The following is a 19,413-nucleotide window of genomic DNA, read 5'->3' as shown; positions in this document are numbered from 1 at the left end:
ATAACTGAGGAACAGGTAGTATATATCAAGACCAACAACACATTCATCGATGGAGATGCACCAACGTAAGAGAACAGGGTTAAATGGTATTATTACAAGAGAAAAAGATAAAGTTTAGATAATTCAAAACCTAAACAAAAATTACTGTACAGACTTCCTATCCTCCATTTGGTGCACGAGAAAGTTATTTGATATTAAAATTAAGTATTCTTATTTTATGGTTTTCTTAAATACAATTTTCTCTTCAAAAATAAATTTTCAACTCTTTCAGGAATTAAAAAAAAATTGCAATAGCTATTTGTAATCTGGACTCCAAGAAAGAAAAAGAAATAAATACTTATGATAAATTGCTATATGCTGAAAAATCCAATTTTACTTTTTCTTGACCAAGTGGGCTAGAAGTAATGAAATCCATATTGCCATTTATATTCTAATATTACCCCTGAAATAAGGAGAAGTATAATTGGGTTCATGATTCTTTGTGATAGTAAGAAACAATACCTTCTTAGAAGGCAAATAAAAGAAATTCAAGATCAGTAACAATGGAATGAATAGTCAAAAAAACGTTGAAATGTCTAGCATTGTAAGATTAAGCTTAATAATCACAGGGTTGAAAATGTTCACACAATTATAAAAAGTGAAAGTTAAAATTATTCTTGGTAAATTCACATGTCTATACAAAGTGTCTTCAGACTACCTTGGCTTGAGTTAAAGACTTTCTAATTTGACTTTTTCATGAAAGTTCTCTGCAGCTTGAAAACTTGAAGCTGTTCTCCAGTGTGCAGTCCTAGGCTCCCCACACTGTTGGATTAATGGTGACTCATTTGATTAGAGTTTAAATCTGGGACATAAATTTAATTCAGCATCTTTTTCCCCCTTCAACAGTTCTGCCCAGCATCCCTGTCATGCACAGGCAAAATCTTATTTTCAGAGGGAATAAATCATTATGGATTTGAGAGAAATAAGTCATCTGGGACAAGGAACTAGCAAATATACTGCTAAATTTTCACTTTGGAGACCATAAGCCTAAAGGAAGGAGGATTCTTCTTACCTGCGATTAAACAATACTTTTTCAAATTCTTTGCTCTGGAGTTTGGATATGTAGTTGATGTTTACCAATGGTTATTTGTATCACAATTTTAACAGAAAGGATCGCCAACTTATCTTGTGGAGTCTAAAATTAAAGTCTTCACATTTTTCTATTATGATTTCGGTGTCTGTATGTAAGATTGAACACAAAACCCCCAAAAGATATGCAAAGTGCCACAGAACAATGTGCTTTAGCGTAAGGGAAGTGTTTTGTTTTTTTCTTTAATTTTTAACATTTATGCATTCTTTTCTGAACAGTTACACAATGCAGATTTAGCCTGCTGAAGTCAATGGCCAGATGAATATAGTTACTACAAATGATTTCCCTCTAAACAAAAGTCTTATATCCTGGGAACAGAGCAGGGGCTTTGCTGCTAGTGAGGTATTCACAGATGGGACTGTTACCAGTCAGTTCTGCAGCTAGTAGGCAAGTTACCCAGATAGAAAAGCAGCACTTCAGAGCCCCTTGGGTGCAGTAAAAACTCTTTTCCCCTTCTGCTGAAAGTCTCAGTCATTTGAATGTATATTCTTTGCAGTGTCTATGTGGAAATGTTCACAAGAAGTCTGAGTAAAAATCAGATACCATTTTCCATTAGCATGTTATTAAAAATTTAGCTCTACTATTCCTGGTGAGAAGTGACAATTTCAAGCAAATGGTTTTGTTATCACTTCTGGGCTCCATCATGTTAGAGAGAAAATATATTTCTAAAAATGTGACGACCCCTGTCATTTTATTGCTATGGTCTAAGCAGGTGGGGCTAATTAATGATTTTCTGTATCATCAAAGACAAATCAAGAATTCCATCTAAAGCAATTCTTGCAGAAATATATGGTGTTGGGCCCCAGTTGAAGTATTTTTCCTAAATAAAAACTACAAAATACTTTTCACTAAAGGTAACTGAGAAATTGTTTGATCTGACAGAGGATGAGGACACACCTTCTTCTTCTTCTTTTTTTTTTTTTTGAGACAGTACACTTTGTGATTCACAGGGTAACTTGCATCAGACGCAATTTAATGAAAGCTCTCAAATAAGCAATTTTATTCCTATCCATGATTGCAGACATTTACAAAACCATAACATCTGAGTTCACCTTAAAAAATAACTTATATAAAGCAGTGATATACACAGCACAAAATAGTTCAGGGAGGGGCAGGAGCAACTTTTAATAATTAAAATGTAAACGTGAAAAAAAGGATGGAATAAAAGTCCCTACTTACTTCTACTTAAGATGTCATGTAATAATATTTTACAATGTCCTGTGGGTCAATGTATGTATGTGCATATGTCCGTATAACATACACATATACAATACATTCTCTGACCCACACATATACATACACAGATAATTATTTGCAGTTCAGTTTAGGGCAATTCTAATATGCCGCTCTGTACAGTTGTTTGAATCACGTTTGGACCCGCTTTCTTCAAAAAATAGGGGAGAGAGCAGGAAATAAAAAGGTTGGTTTGGTGTGACTGAGATTCCTTTGTTTAACTGTACACTGTGATGAATAATTTTCTTCCGTAGTAGTTCTGTGAAGGGCTGACTCACTGTGGTTTTCATGAGGAGACTTGGTAATGGATCACACACTCATTGTCATGCTAGGGGAGTACTAGAAAGAAAAAAGAATCCATATTTTAACAACAATTCTTTTACAGACCACTAATGTTCTTCTTGGTAAACAGTAGTAACCATGGATTTTAACATCTTGAAATCTTTTATGCTCAAGCCTTTAACATAAAAATAAGAAGCTATAAAAGAGTAAATTTATATAGAATTGACTAAGTCCTGAAATTTATAATATTTCCTCTGGAAAGCGACCAGTCTCCCTCTCTCTCTGCACTCAGATGGCTGATAATTACCCAGGCCCTCAGTCGTCTCCTTCTAGCCAGATTCATGTTTTGTGGGCATTTGTAACAATCTGGGTAAATCCAATCCATAATGAAATAAGTATGAGGGACAGCCTAACTACCTACTAACTATGTAAACTTAGTAACTATATTACCTGACCTCTTTGTGCTTCAGTTTCTTCATGGGTGAAATGGGTTTAATAATAGCATTTATCTTAAAGGAACTTGGGGAGTATTAAATCTAAAATCTTTAAAACCATGTATTTACTGAATATACAGAAAGTGTTCAGTAAATGTTTAATTAATAGTGTAAGGGAAACAGAATAAAGCAAAACAAAAAACAATTCCCAGCTGGCCCTAGGACGTTCTCATAAAGTGTTTAGAATACTTAAGAGTCTGATTTACATTTAAGGATGTAAGTGTCTTCCTCTAATCTGTGGTTCCAATTTCAGTCCACAATATTTTTAGGGTGGGAGCAGGGGGTACTGTTGTCATACATAACTTTTCAGTTTGATGAGGCTGACAATTGGTAAAAGGTGAGGCTTTCAGAAATTATTGAGAGAGGAACAGATGGCAATTATTGTGAAAATTATGCCTATCCACACTTGTATTCTTGAGGAATGGACTGTGTGTTGACAGAAAAGCTCCAGAGCAATACTGTCTGACAGAACTTTCTTCAACACTTTCTTCTGTGCCGTTCAACACAGAAGACACTAGCCACAGGTGGCCACTGAGCACATGAAATGGGCTAGTTTGGCTGACGAACTGTAATTTTAATATTACTTAATTTATTTAAACTTAAATATTCCCATGTAGCTGGTGGGTCCCATCTTGGACAGCATAGTTCCAGACTGTCTGAGATGTGGGGAGGGCATCCACTCCCAAATGGCAATGATCTCCAGATGAACAGGGTTTCTAGATGAAAATGTAAATGTAAACCCTTAAATATTTTAAATGTTTTGTTAAAAAAATATTTGCTGAGGACCAGGCCAAAGGAGAATTCCTTTCAACATGTTAATAAGGATTGTGCCTCATGGAAAGAGGCAGGTGAAGTTAAGGACATTGGTTCCAGGCAGTAGGGCATTCCAAAGGAAAAGTGATGATCTTGGAAAGGGGAGTGTGAACTTTTAAAAAAGACAGCAGGCCAAACTGAATGAAGTAAATTCTAGATGAGCTGAGGTACTGCAGGAACCAGAAATGAGGTGTAAGGTGTGTACTGAGAGAAGGATGGATTTTACAGGGAAAGCAGGATGCCCTGGGGAATGGCTCAGCTGGTAGAAGTCTGGACAGAAAGTCATTAGGGGTAAATCTAGGCTCAAGCCAAAACCCTCATTGATCCTGAGAAAAGGTGGATGAGTGGGCTTGAAAACGGGTCACTGGATCATAGGGGGATGATTGTTAATCCTTTAAATGCAGGTCAAATCATGGAAAATCTACTTGATAATCACTTAATAGCCTCAAATTTCCTTTTAGGAAAGCTAAATTATATATGTTACTGACTCTAATGTTGGATTGTGAGTAGGGTGATAAAAAGGGGGAGACTTCCAAAGAGAAGGGGATGCAGTTTGACAGAAAAACCTCTTCGTCTTCACCCTTGATAGTGGCAGCAAAAAAGCACATCAGAACAAAGCAATACCTAAATCCCAAAGCAACCAGACAAAACCTGATGAAATGGAGCCCACCTTGCCCCTGTGCCAGAGGGGGATGTGCCTTCATTTCAACAGAAGATACCATGCAAATCTCCCATTATAAATAATGACAGCAAGCTTTAGTGAACTATCCACAGCCTTTCACAAACAGAATTACATTTGTATATATGACCTTTAGGGGGAAGAATTAAAAAAGAAAATACATGGATAGCAAGCTTTTACTAAATAGAAGAAATTAGAGAATATGGCAAAGTGGGCATGGGAAAGTGTAATCTATGCTTTCTATGGCTACTATTACAATAAAAGTGGTGATCCCATCAGTGCTGTTCAAAAGAACTTTCTGTGATGATGGATACATTCTATTCTGTGTTTGTTGTTCAATTTAAGAGTCATTAGCCACATATGGCTACTGAACTCTTAAACTGTAGCTAATGCAATTTAGGAGCTGAAAATTTTAAAATTAAAATTTTATTTTAATTAATTTAAATTTAGAAACCATAGCAAGATCATCAATCACTGTTTTAAGAAAAAGGATTTTATGGGTATATGGTGGCAATCATCTAAAAACAGTAAAAGATACTGAAGCATTTCAGAAAGCACTTCAAAAGAAGTTTCTGAAAAAAAAATTTCTAGATAAGTCATAATTAACTCTAGAAACTATCTCTTTTCATACACATTCTGAATGATCAGGATTAAAAAAAAAATAAGGGCTAGATTCAGTCAGAAAAGATAGAAGCATCTGCTTCACGCAATACAACTCAGAAGTCCCAAGCATTTAATATAATTTTTGAATAGTACCAGTAACTGTAAAGTGATGCTCTAAGTGTATTTGGTTTGGTGGATATGTATAGATGTGTGAGCGTCCATATGGGCAATGTGCTGTTTGCACTGCTGAGGTTGTAAACTGCTCATCTGCTACTGCTTTTATTGAAACTGCTTCATCCAAGTAAAATAAGGGAAATTACAAATTTCTAGGAAGACTCACAGAATGTGCAAGCAAAAAGGAATTCGGGTATTGATTACTATTCTTCAACATGTAAGAGAAGTGGCTTACGGTTTTCCTAAAGTAAAGGAAGAGTAGGTGTTAAATGGCGTCTCGTATCTAGAGACATAAAATATTCATGGTGTACTGTCCTGAGACGACACTACAATGTTTCTATTGTACTGCTGCATCAATATGGGATAATGTATTGTAATGTTTGTGCCAAAATGCTGTGATATGAGGTTGCCCTGCTTCCAAACTATTCTGTGAGTCTGGTTCTCCTTAATCAGATGATATAATGGCTCTTACAAAGTCATTAACTGTTTGGTTTAACAAAAACAAACAAACAAACAAACAAAAAAAACCCTAAAGATATAATTTCAAATGTGTACTAATTGATTTTACTTTTTTATGTAAAATATATTTTGAAATGGCATGCCTTGGTATAAACTAGCGAATTTGTTATTTTCCCCTTACTATACACAGTTCACAAAGCATGGAGCCCACCAAACACCCATTCAGTCTTTGCACAGTGTGCATAAATTCCTGTTTACACACTTCAAGAACACTTCAGATCTTACATCATTTCTATTTTTAAGCATCTAGATATATTTTGTTTTCTTAATGAGAGATAAATAAAGAATAGTGCAGCAACTCTGAACTGAACTAAAGTGAAATAAATTCAGTGTTTATGTGACTGTATAAAAGAAAATTTGGATGTATATGATACCTTTATAACAGAAAATGACTAAGGGGAGTAAGGGTAATAATAGGAGACGACCTATCATCTTGTTTATAATTCCTAGTAGAGACCATGATTTTTAATATCACTTTTACTCAATTGATTACCGTTCATTGCCATGGAGTAAAATACTCTGCTAAATTAATTCAATAAATAAGACTAACTGCTTTCTTTACAGGAGAAGCATGAAAAACTACTTTCTGAAATAAGCCTTTTTGCATTCTAGATTTTCAAAAACAAACATTTTACAGAATTTGAACACTAGGGGGCGTGTTTGTTTCTTGAAATAATGGTCTTGTTTAGGATTCCAAAAAAAGGCTGAGTAGTGAAACATTTGATTCAGATTTTTCTATGAGTTGCATGTTGGCACTGCAAAGTTTCTGACTCTGGGTTGGGTATTTTGTTTCTATAAATATTAATTAAATGAAGTAGCATGTGTGAAGTGACTAGGATAGTGGCTGCTACATAAAAAGCACTCAGTAGATGTTCACTCTTTCCAGGCCTCCTTATGTGGTTTGACTTCAAGATAGGACTGACAAATCCTCAAAAGGCAGACTACTCCAAAGTATGTGCTCTTCAGAGTTATATACATTATAAAAACACTAGAATGTACATGTTCATTCATTCAAAAATGATTTCTTTTTGAATTCTTTATATAGTTCTCTTTTTCCTTGATTATGGGAAAGCTAACTTACTGGATACCTAGCCTATTTTTACTTTAATTTACTTTAATGCCTCAGATTTGTCTTTTGTCTTCCTTTCTCTCTGCTCCTCATTTCTTGAACTTTTAAAAAGGTCTAAACAAAAATGTGTGGTGATGTGATGCAGAAAGCCATGGATAACAACTGCATCATTCATAATACAGCAGAGTCCTCAACGGGCAGACAAAAGAGTGGAGCAGCTAGTGTGGACATGCTTACAAGGCTGCACTGTCTCTAGGTGGTGGTACAGTTCCTCAATCATCATCCAATTGTTTTTCCTTTGGGGACTTTTCAAGTGGGGACAGAACAGAGGGAAGGAAGGGATGGGAGGGAGCTTTTGTTTTCTGCTAACTCTATACAGCAGTCTGGCATTTTACCTTCTTCTTGGCTTCTGGAATAGTGAGGCTGGGCCAGGAGTCAGGGATGGGAGGAGCCCAGCTCCAGATGCTCTCTTTCCTATGCACATACTTAGAAAAAGATTGACTGTTTTGCATGTGCATAGTCCAGTTAAGGTTAAAGGGTGAGGCTCTTATTTATTCCATGCAAAGAAGTTTTTCATGTCCTGTGATATCTGATTCTTTGATCCCCATGGAGAGCTCTCTGATGCCAGCTCTAAAGTGGCACCTCTCTGCTGAATGTATAACAAGGCAGCAGTCACCCAGGACTAATCTAGGAAAGGAGAGGGGAGAGGTCTGTTGTCCCTGTCCCCGAAACAACAGTCATGTGGGACCTTTTAAAAAAGTTTTCTTCTCCAATCCCAAATTAATAATTTCCTTTATACTTAAAAAACAAACTGGCTTATATCTATTATAACACCTATTAATCTGACTTAGGGTTTAATTAGTTTTAACCATGTTCTTCCCATCAAATGGCATTCTTTGAGGTTAGTGACGTGTTATATTTATCTCAGAATACTTTGTCCTTAACCAAGCACGTTACATATTAGAGGCTCAAGAAATGTTGAACTGAACTAAGTATCACATACCTCACTGAATTATACCATTTTATTGCTGAAAGAATTAGCAAGAAAGGAAATAAATGTTTCTAATTAGATAAAGCCAACATTAACTAATTAAAATGGCAGTCCATTTAATTTTTGTCCATAGTCTTGAAGCAAACTAGTGAAAACCAGTATCTAAAAAATGGTTCCTATAATCCTGAGCATTATGACAAGCTAGTCTTCTGATTTTTTATATGAATTTTTATGTGTACATTCTTTGTCCTCACTAATCATGTACAGATAAAGATCAGTATAAGATTTATACAGATAAAGATTAGTATAATTTTATTTCTAGTTTTAGCAGAACTAAAGTCTAAAAACAGGGAAAGTCTTATCCCACGCAGAGGTGTTAGGTCGAAAGGAAGAAGTAAAAGAACCCACAGAACACCCAAGCTTAGGTTCAAAGCAGCCACTCCATGCAAAAGCATATTTGTTACTAGCCACAGTTTCAAATTCTAATAGTATCACCTCTAGTGAAGGTTGTGTTATGGCAAAATGAGGGAAGTTTTCTCCTCTGATTTTAATGATGGAAATCCGTATGTGGGGGCACTGATGCTATGAAGATGAAATTAGTTTGGATTTTGAAATCCTTTATGCTATATTCCAATTCAGAAGTTATTAGCAGAGAATGTGCATTAGCATCACTGACAAAGCTTTTTCATTTTCAAGAATGCCCAGTACCACTCCTAGAAATTCTGATTCACTAGGTCTAGGGAGAGTTCTGGGAAAATGTATTTTTTAAAAATTCTGTAGGTGTTTTTAGTGTGAAATATTAGGTTAAAAAAATCACTGTTTTATGTAATAACTCCTTGAGAAAAGACACCATATTGTCTTTTTGGTCTCTCCAGTGTGTAGCATATTGCTTTGGCCTGTTTTTAAGTGCTCAGTAATTGTTAAATGAGTGAATGAATTTTATTACTTCTCTTTTTGCTCCTGTCTGCTTCTATGGAGATATGGAATACTGCCTTTGCTTAACGCAGTAATCATATTCAAAAAATGACTCTGGTGTCCAGCTCAGGTTACAAGGAAATAACAGGCTAAATGACCACCAATACTGGCCTTCTGTTGAGTGATGTCTAAGTGCATGAAGTAGATATCTTACAGAGGACATTCAGAGTCTAGATCTGAGAACAGACCTGGTTTTGCAGTGACTCAAGCCATTTCAGTAATGTGAAAACTTGTAAAAACTATCTAATATGCAACTTGTTTCCAGCATTGTTCCTTTATAGTGGATGTTCTCTACAAGAAAATTTGTTTTATAGTTTTTGTTTTTGTAACTACGTGCACAGAATAGGACCAAAAAAGAACAAGTTTATTTTTTAATTATTCCAAAGAAATTTCACTTAATTTTCTAACTTTTAAAATATCAACCTGCTGAGCTCTAGATAAATAATCATAATAATGGCTTTATGAATAATTCTAAAAGGAAAGTTTCAGAAATCAATTTTGGACATAATAATGTAGGCAAAGGAATACTTACACTCTCACTCTGAAAAGGATTTAAGAAATTTCCCCCCATTTCGCCATCATCCCTTGGAGTGCCCGGTTGATTACTCAGGCTCATATTATTGGGTGAATTCTGTAAACAAGATTTAGAAAACAAGGCATTGTTAAAGATTTTAATTTCCCTCTTGCATTGTAGTGTTTCAAAAATGAAATCTACAGCAGCATCTCTAAGGACAAAGCAGACTTATAATTCTAATCTTCTACCGTGCATCCTAGTTCATTCTTTACACCTTGACAAGTACTAATGCTTTCCCAAATGGAAATTAAAAAACAAACAAACAAATAACCCACCACAACTTTCTTCTTAGTCTCAGAATCAATGTTTATTCAATTTTCCACCCTCAGCTTATAGAGTTCCTAGAACCATAGAGTTTAAAAAACATTCTCAGCAGGGGCATGATGAAGAGAGCCTACCCACTGATCAGGAACGATGGAACAGTAACTTGCCTTGGTGATTTTACTAATCACACTTCAAAAGGTCACTGTTTGAGAATATTTCCCCTTAATTCTACATGTGGCTTATGTAGTAACACTATTTCAACTATTTTTGTTTATATGAACTGTAGGGAAAAAGGAAGATGGTTGACAAGTATAGTTAGGAACAAGAGAACTACCTGAGGACTTGTGAATCCAATGTGCAGTTGTAGAGGAAAAGAAGGCCCAAAGTAAACTGCTTTAGAATCTTTTCCTATCATTAGTTTGAGTAGATTTACTTTGAAATGCTCTTTTAAGATAAAATGGCTGATAGGAGCAATCTAATCAAACACTAATAAGTTAGCTGCATATTGCTTCATATTCTACTTAAATTTGCTAGTCTTGTTATTACTGTGCAATGTTAGCTGTGGGAGGTCATCTGCTACTTCATACCAACAGGAAATACAGAATGGCACGGCCATATAAAGCATGTTCACACAGCACTGCAACTGTGACTGAGGGACTCTTTCAAGGTCTAATTTATTGACTTGTAGAAATCAACTTCAAGGTTAAAATTTTTTATTTGTTATTTCAAATGGAAGACAGATTTTAGAGTTTCTCTAAGCCATTTCTATTTTATATTCTGTTTTTGAATAAGTTCTACATTTTTAAAAGAAAATTGCTCTGAAGATTTTGACTTAACTAAAACAAAGTTATGTCATAAAAATTAAAATTTCATGAATGAGTTATTCCCAGAAGAATATATGCTGTTTTGGAATATAGTTAAACTGTAAAGCAGAGACAGGTAGATGAACTGGTGGAAATACAGCTTATATCTTGTCCTGCTGTGCACCCTACAGGGAAGATCTGAGAACAAGGATCCTCTGAAGTCCATAGGAGCTCGATTTGCCAATGAACCCCAAGGGCTGGGGAACCACAGTTAATAGCATAAAGAGGATTCTTTTTTTTTTTTTTTTTGGATAAATTTTTCTCTGAATATGTTAGTTCCCCAAGTATACAGAAAAGTAACTACTTTCAAATGAACATAGATAACTTCATTTCCTGAAAAAAAATTTAAGTAAAATTTAAATAAGTGTATTATTATTTCATAGCTCATTAATTATTAAAATTATTAACTGAATAATCAACTGTTCCTTGAAAACAGGAATGTTAATGCTGATTTGGTTCAAAAAGAAAACTAAATTTATACAAATTTTGTAAGGCTTAGCCAAAATCTATTTGGTGAAAGCAGAGGTCTGTTAATTTATATATAATTAAGAAATTGGTAATCCCAGAATAAAAAATAATTCTATATATAAGGGTATTTAAAGGTGCACTTGCAAACTTCTTCATTCCTGTGTAACTAACATGTTCCCTGTGGTACCCGAGGGACCCTGAAATGAGCAGCACATCTCTGATGCAGTTAGGGTGCTCCCTGTTTCTTCCATACTGTCCCATGCATCACTTCTTGATTTACAATTTTGAAAGTTAGCTAACTTCAAGTCTAATTCTTGACTCAAAATGCTGATTTCAAAATATTTAAAATTTGAAAATGACACTGCATTATTATTTAAATATTTACACAACACCTCTCTTATTGTTTCTGTTTTCCATGCAATCTATTCATCGCATGGTGGCTCACCAGTATATGCTTTTTGGGTGTGGGAGGAAGATATATAAGAACATTGAGAGGAAGATTAAAAGGACACATTCAACATACAAAACAGCGAATATCAGATCTCTGAAACTTATTCAGCTCAGTGAGCATATTTGAAAATCTTCAAATGATAGGACAAACCTTTGTTTGTTATTATTATTTTTTTAACCTAAAGTAATCTGCAAAATGTGAAAACAACAAAAATTTCTCAATGCAGAGTCTTATGAAAATTGTACTATCCATGATCAGTGAATAACCTGATAATGATACAGGCTAAAAGACACACTTATTACTGGTGTCTAAGAAACAAGACAGTGGTTCCAAACGCCAGCTCGAAACAGGTTATGAGTGTGGGTCTCCATGAACTGTGTGTGTGTTATATTTAACTATAGCTATGTTTGTTTGCAGTGTTTCCAGTAGATTTCATCAAGGCAAGAACATAATACACACAAAAAGGGCTTAGATCAAAAAGGCACTCTGATAGCTTGAACACATAGGGAGAAGGGAGTACAAGAAAATCCAAGTAAAGATCACTTTTAACTACATTAGGCACTCTGTTTACATTTCTTACTTCAGTTACAATGTACTGTATTTCCTATTTACACTCTAAGAATTTAGCTTATAAAAGTATAATTAGTATTATACTGATCCCATCTTCAAGGGATTTTATTACTTTCTCAATTACCCTTTCTTCAAACTGGAATGTTTTTCTTTTAAGCTATAACTTCATATATGAATGTTATATGAAGGAGGATGCACACACACACACACACACACACACACACACACACACACACATTTCCTCTGGCTAACACATTTAATTCTCTTAGACCCTCTATTCTCTCATTTTATCTTACAAGTATTTTTCCACGTCATCTCTTAATTAGTAAGTTATTGTCCTTTCTTTTACCCGCCCTCAGAAATTGTTCCAGCCTTTTCAAGCTATTAAAAAAAGTGCACATGTACATAAATTTTGACTCTGCCCATAATTGGAATAAAATAATATTGATATTATTTGAAGCCCTCTAGAGGTGGATTTGAATCACTTCCTCAGAGCCTGCCAATAACAAGCTTTATGGAGTGTTGTTTTGACTCTGCCAGCCCCCCAAAGGAACAAAATGTCAGTCATGGTTCTCCCAGGGGATAAAACGGAGCTAGAGCCCAAGCCAAACTGAGAAGATGACAGAGATCTATGGTGTTGAATAGCTCCCCTGTGAAGGGTGTGGGATCTTTAACTGGAAATGAGGTTCTTGACTCAGAAACCTTTAGGTTAAAAAGACCTCTTGGATAATTCATTAAGTGTGATATGATCAGATCTGGCCTTCTCTGATATGTTTTTTTTCAAACTAAATATATAAGTGTTAAGTATGTTAATGTGAACTGCAGAATTTATTTACATTATTTCCTTCTAAGAAAATAAACCATATGCTCGTCTCAATCCCCAACTCTTAAAAGAACTCCAAGGGAAAATATTTTTGTCCTATTGATTAAATGGTTGACTTCTGGACTCCTAAGTTAAAGGTGAATTCTGCATTTTGAGAGAGATGCATGTGAGTTTTACTAGTAATCCTCAACCGAGCAAGAAATAATTTTAAAACTCTCCATTTGGAGTTCTGAGCTCCTTGTGCCACTGAAACAGTGCTATCAAAATGCAGGTGACAGTGTGTCTAGCCTTGCTGACAAAAGACAGCATAACTAGTGAGGAGGAAGATATTTAATATCTGTATATTGCTTTAGAGCCCTAGCATATGTTCACACTTTACTCTGAACAGTTTTATGAAGAAGACAGGGGATGAACTACAAGCTCTATTTTAAAGCTAAGGAAACTAAGCCTAAGAGAAATGAAATAACATGTTGCCCCAATTTTTAGGTAGGAGAACCAAATTTTCTGATTCTCAGAGGTTCAATACTCTTTATTAGCTTACATATAAGAAGGATAATATAGAGTATTTTACAATAAAAAGGTAGAAAAGGGATATAAGTAGTACTAGTAAATAACATTAAAAAAGGAGTAAGAAATTTTTAAAAAATGTAATACTGGCACTTAGCAAAATACAGGTCTAATTGGAGAACAAAAAAGATGTAGCTGGAAACCTAAGAGGGATTTTGAACAAAACTGTTAAGCAGTAATGGCCCAAACTGTCTTATGATTCACAAATAAAAATGGCTAGAAAAAGAATAGGATGAAAAGGAATGAACCCAGGAAACAAGAGAAAAGGGAGGAGAGTTTCTTGAGAGAACTGGTCTTCTGCTGGAAAAGGAAGAAGGTGGGGAAATGAAGTTAGTGCTAATGTGGATAGCATGGAATAAAAATCTGAAATAATTAGGCTGTGAATGGAAAGAGGTAGGGAGAGAAATAATTGGGGGTGATGGAGATATACATGATGCTGCTGATTAAAGAAAAAAGGGTAGTGGACATACAAGAGACACCAGTGGTATCATCATGCAGTTAGAACCCTGAACCCCACGAACCTGGAACAGGGGCAGTGCAGAAATGAGCTGCAGAGGAGCTCATCGGAAGGCAGACACAACTACTCATTTCTAGAATATTGTTAAATGACATGTTTATGACTTGGGGCAAACTCTTATGTTAAGTGAAATGTATTTGAACTTTGCTTTGTGTAAGTTTTTCCTTATTGTCTTTGGTCTGCTCAGTTATACTGAGCTCCTGGAGGGCAGAGATCATACCTTGTTTAACTTCGGGTTTTCAGAGCCTGGCTGACATAATGCCTTGGTACATTAATGTTTACTGAGTGAAGGAACTCCTGCCTAACCACTTGAGGACAGAAATTATGTTTGTATTTGAAGAAGTCTCTTATATCTCCACATAGTGCACAAGGCTACAAAAGTACACACTTGGTAGTCAATTAATGCTTAAAGAATAAGCACTACATCACCAAGCCAGAGAATGTTATCAGCAGTAGGCACAGGATAGTGGAAAAACTTGTCTCCGGAAATAGGAATGGAAAGATTAGCATGGAAGGAATCACAATAGATCTGATGAGGGCAGATTAGAAGATGGTATTTAATTTGTCATTATGAATCTTTAAAATTTCCAAAGTGCTTTATAAATTACAAAGTACTTTTTCAGGAGGTGGACAGGGAGATGGGCTAAATGGGTGATGGATATTAAGGAAGGCACTTGTTGTGATGAGCCCTGGATGTTATATGTAAGTGATGAATCACTAAACTGTACTCCTGAAACTAATATTATACTATGTATTAACTAACTGGAATTTAAATAAAAACTTGAAAAAACAAATTGTATTGGCTGTCTTAGGTATCTAACAATTGGTATTAGCCAAGTGTACCTTCCCATATAGAATTTTGTTTACATCTGTCTGGTGTACAAAAATACTGGTCATTAGTGGGAATTTCAGAAAGATGATGTTAAGCACTCTGGATGATCCATCTTCATGTAATAAAAAAATCATCTTTAGACACTAGAATACACTTCTCAAATACAAAATTAGAAATTTTATTGGTGACCACAAAGCATAATTCAGCTAATACCAATTGTTAGATATCGAAGACAGACAATACAATCATGGTCATGTGACTTGTAAAGGTGTTTCCCAGAGAGATGGTTCTAATGGAATTATACAGTGAATCTTATTTTGAAAACAGGCCTTTTGACAGTTTTACCCATTCATCACATAAGTAAGCTAGTGCTTCTTTATAATGATATTTATGACAACAAATATTTATCTATTTTAAGAAAAGAAAAAGACTTTCCTGATGGTCCCTAAACATAGATATGCAAAGTGCATATACTACTTGTAAGGCCAAGCTGCCAGGCAATGTAGATGTAATGTTGGCATGCCAGTTACACTCTCTTTGTCTCTCTCTTTTTTCTTTTTAGCTTGAAGTCTTCATTTAAAAGGTTTTGTAGCTCAATCAATCTTACTTTATTTTTCTTGGCACCAATTATTATACATGAATATAAATTAGAAGTAGGATTAAAAATGAATTTGCCCTTTAATGAATTTGGTATTTATTGATATAAAGCAGACTTCTAAGAGAATCATTCTAATGGTAGTTAATAATTATTTCTTATCAGCCATTTTAAATATATTTTGACCCAGAGAGAACTATTTTAAATTTATCATGACCTAAAAAGTATTTAGGTATTCTTCATAAAAAAAAGTAAGGCATCTTAGCAAAGGATTAATTTTAAACACTTAAACTATCGGAGGAGGAAAAACACAGACAGAAGCTATTAGAAGGCTCTCTTTCCTACTTGTATTAATATAATTTTCTTCTAATTACTTTCCTATTCTATTCTGGGGAACTAGAATAATAATTGAGGATGTCAGCATTGCCTAATAAAGGTCTGAAAGACAAATGAGATGTATAAATGCAATGCCCTTGTAACATATAACGTATAACAACATCTTTCCAAGTCCCTCTCTCCTTAAGTTGCTCTAGACTTCTTTACATTTTCAAAAGATTATCTACACTATGTCAATTTGCTTTATAAATGAGTGACATAATAAAGGTGGTTAAGTTGGTTATTACTTGGGTATCAATTAATCATGTATACAGTATGTCTTGTAAATGAATCTTACCATGTTAAAAAACTATTTTTACCCTTTCCCGTTATATGCATTGATCATTTTTAACTTCCACTTAATTATATCTGGACCTCTATTTTCAAACAGTTGTTCAGGGGCCAACATGGTGGAGAAGTAGGGGGAATCCATACTTCCAGCATCTCTCAAACAAATAAGTGTAGAAGCCAAAGGACTTTGAACACCAGAGCCTGGGAGGAAAAGAGACCGAATCTACTAGGAAGAAAATGGGAAAGCTGGAAAAAAGGTGCCTAACTGTGAACTGGGGGAGATAAAAAAAAAAAGCCCACGTGGGCACGGAGGGGGGGACCCCCTTCTGCAAAGAGACAAAGGGAAGAGAAAGAGTGGCTAGAGAAGTGCAGGACCATATCTGGACAGGAGAAAGACCTGGGACTGAGACAGAGGGATCCAATCTCTAACTGTGGGGCTTTCTTCGGACTGGGGCTGGCTCCCTCTTCGTGTACCTGGGGAGGAGGGGAGCCAGCCATGGGTGTGGTACTAGGTCAGGGGCTAAGTCTGCAGCTGGAGAAAGTGGTTCCCTCCCTGGAGGGCTGCAATAGTACAGAACCTGCCTGCCTTCACCATCCCCCGGGCGCAGTGGCTGGGCTGAGGGCACAGTCTGCAGGAGGAAAAGGCAGCTGTCTCCCTGGAGTGCTGTGGGAAAAGACAAAGGCTGCCTGCGTCTGCCACCCCTGGGGCTTGAGGCAAGGGCGGCGGCTCAGTCTGCAGTAGGAGAAGGCCATCCTCCCTGAAGTGCTGTGGCACAGACAAAGCCAGGCGGACCACGTATCACCGCACTGAGAGGCGCTTCGCGGCACTGAGAGGCGCTTCCCCAGCACCAGAGGGCAAGGAGCAGAACTTTGAATCCTAGCCAAGTGCAGGGTCAGGGGATTGGTGGAGAGAGAAGGACCGCCCCGTCTGTGCCCGAGGCACAGTGAGGACGACTCAAACTGAGTCCACTGGGTCATCTCCATGGAGAAGAGACTGGGGAACCACCATTTCCATCCACCACCACCACCACCACCACCACCACCAAGGTGGGGCCTCAGGGATCACTCCCCGGGCCCATAGTGGAGGTGGGTCCAGAATATGCCAAACCACGACCCTTTGCACTGGGTAAATGCATATCCACTGGAGCGGCACAGACTCTGCAGACAGCTACTACTACAAGCGATGCAGCATTGCCTAGATTAACTCTAGGTCAATTCTGGATATACAGATATATTCTCCCCCCACACCACCCCTCCATTTCTTCTCCTTATCTCTTCCCTCCAGTAGGCTGGTTACTCTGGTTATTGGTCTGTCTAAACAGACATATTTAATCCATTTTCTCCATACATGTTCTACACCTCCTGCTTTACACTCCTTTCTCTCTCTGTGGAATAATCGAGCCATATAGTTTCTCTGTCTGGGTAACTTTATCTTCATTTCGTTTTCCCCGCCTCCTTCTTTAGTTTCCTCTCTCTCTGGATTAAGCCTTTTAGTCTCTCTGCCTAATCAATGTTTATTTTTTGTCCCCCCCCCCCCACCCCGCTCCTGTCATTTCACTCTTTGTATGTGCTCTTCCATCAGCACTGCCTCCACCCTCTTCTTTATTTGTAGTTGGTGTTTTGGTGTTTTTTGTTTTTACTCTTTAGGTTTTTGTTTTTGTTTATTTGTTTGTTCGTGTTATTTGTTTGTGTGTTTGCTCATTTTTGTCTCCTGTTTGTCTATCTCTTTTCCTTTACAGGGCTACTCCAAGGAACAAATCAAAGCACACCTGGTGGAGGTTCCAAAACATTACTACAAGTAGGATAATAAAGTAACCAAAGTCACAACAATAGAGAGCAAGTAACAACCCCTGAAAAAACACCTCCTGAAGGGCCAAGCCCTGGACAGTGTATGACCCTCCTTGAATATAGCAGTGCTCACAGGTGCAGAGCACACAACAAGCTTTTAAAACGCATAAGGGACAGAAAACTAGCCAAAATGATGAAACAGAAGAATTCTCCTCAAAAGTAATTCCAGAAAGTAGAGACAGCTAACGAATTGATCAAAACCTATTTAAGCAATATAACGGAATAAGAATTTAGAATAATAGTCATAAAATTAATCGCTGGGCTTGAAAAAAGCATAGAAGGCAGCAGAGAATCTATTGCTACAGAGGTCAAGGGACTAAGAAACAGTCATGATGAATTAAAAATGCTATAAATGAGGTACAAAATAAAATGGAGGTGGCCACAGCATGGATTCAAGAGGCAGAGGAGAGAATATGTGAATTAGAAGATAAAATTATGGAAAAAGAGGAAGCTGAGAAAAAGAGATAAAATTCAGGAGTACGAAGGAGGAATTAGAGAATTAAGTGATGCAATCAAATGGAACATTATCTGTATCATAGGAAATCCAGAAGAAGAAGAGAGCGAAAGGGGCTGAAGGTATACTTAAACAAATAATAGCTGAGAACTTCCTTGATCTGGGGAAGGAAACAGGCATTGAAATCCAAAAGGCACAGAGAACTCCCTTCAGATATAACTTGAATTGATCTTCTGCATGACATATCATAGTGAAACTGGCAAAATACAAGGATAAAAAGAGGATTCTGAAAGCAGCTAGGGATAAACTGGCCTTAACATACAAAGGTAGAAACATAAGGGCAGTAGCAGACCTACCTGCTGAAACTTGGCAGGCCAGGATATCTTCAATGTGATGAACAGAAAAATATGCAGCCAAGAATCCTTTAACCAAAAAGTCTGTCATTCAGAATAGAAGGAGAGATAAAGGTCTTCCCAAACAAACAAAAACTGAAGGAATTCATCACCACTAAACCAGCCCTACAAGAGATCCTAAGGGAGATTCTGTGAGTGAAATGTTGCAAGGACCACAAAGTACCAGAGACATCACTACAAGCATGAAACCTACAGACATCACAATGACTCTAAACCCATATCTTTCTATAATAACACTGAATGTAAACGGACTAAATGCTCCAGCCAAAAGACACAGGGTATCAGAATGGATAAAAAACAAGACCCATCTATTTGCTGTCTACAAGAGACTCATTTCAGACCTGAGGACACCTTCAGATTGAAAGTGAGGGGATGGAGAACTATCTATCATGCTACTGGAACTCAAAAGAAAGCTGGAGTAGCCATACTTATATCAGACAAACTAGACTTTAAATTAAAGGCTGTAAGAAGAGATGAAGAAGGGCATTATATAATAATTACAAGGTCTATCCATCAGGAAGAGCTAACAATTGTAAATGTCTACGTA

At 36.5% G+C, this 19,413-nt stretch overlaps 1 protein-coding gene across 9 annotated transcripts in view; it reads right to left on the bottom strand.

Moving 5' to 3' along the window:
- Positions 1-2,100: 2,100 nt before the first annotated feature.
- Positions 2,101-19,413, bottom strand: part of SSBP2 (single stranded DNA binding protein 2) — a 308,327-nt gene continuing 291,014 nt past the window's right edge. For all 9 annotated transcript variants that reach the window (XM_053907236.1, XM_019462852.2, XM_019462850.2 and 6 more), the window contains 2 exons: positions 9,494-9,592; positions 2,101-2,701 (listed from right to left, as the gene is read on the bottom strand). In XM_053907236.1, the coding sequence (XP_053763211.1) occupies positions 2,672-2,701; positions 9,494-9,592 (129 nt within the window). In that variant the 3' untranslated portion in view covers positions 2,101-2,671. The remainder of the gene's footprint in view (positions 2,702-9,493; positions 9,593-19,413) is intronic.

This window comes from Panthera pardus, unplaced genomic scaffold (assembly GCF_024362965.1).
Source record: "Panthera pardus isolate Hobbes unplaced genomic scaffold, ASM2436296v1 HiC_scaffold_2, whole genome shotgun sequence".
NCBI lineage: Eukaryota > Metazoa > Chordata > Mammalia > Carnivora > Felidae > Panthera > Panthera pardus.
This window is presented reverse-complemented; position numbering and strand designations above follow the sequence as displayed.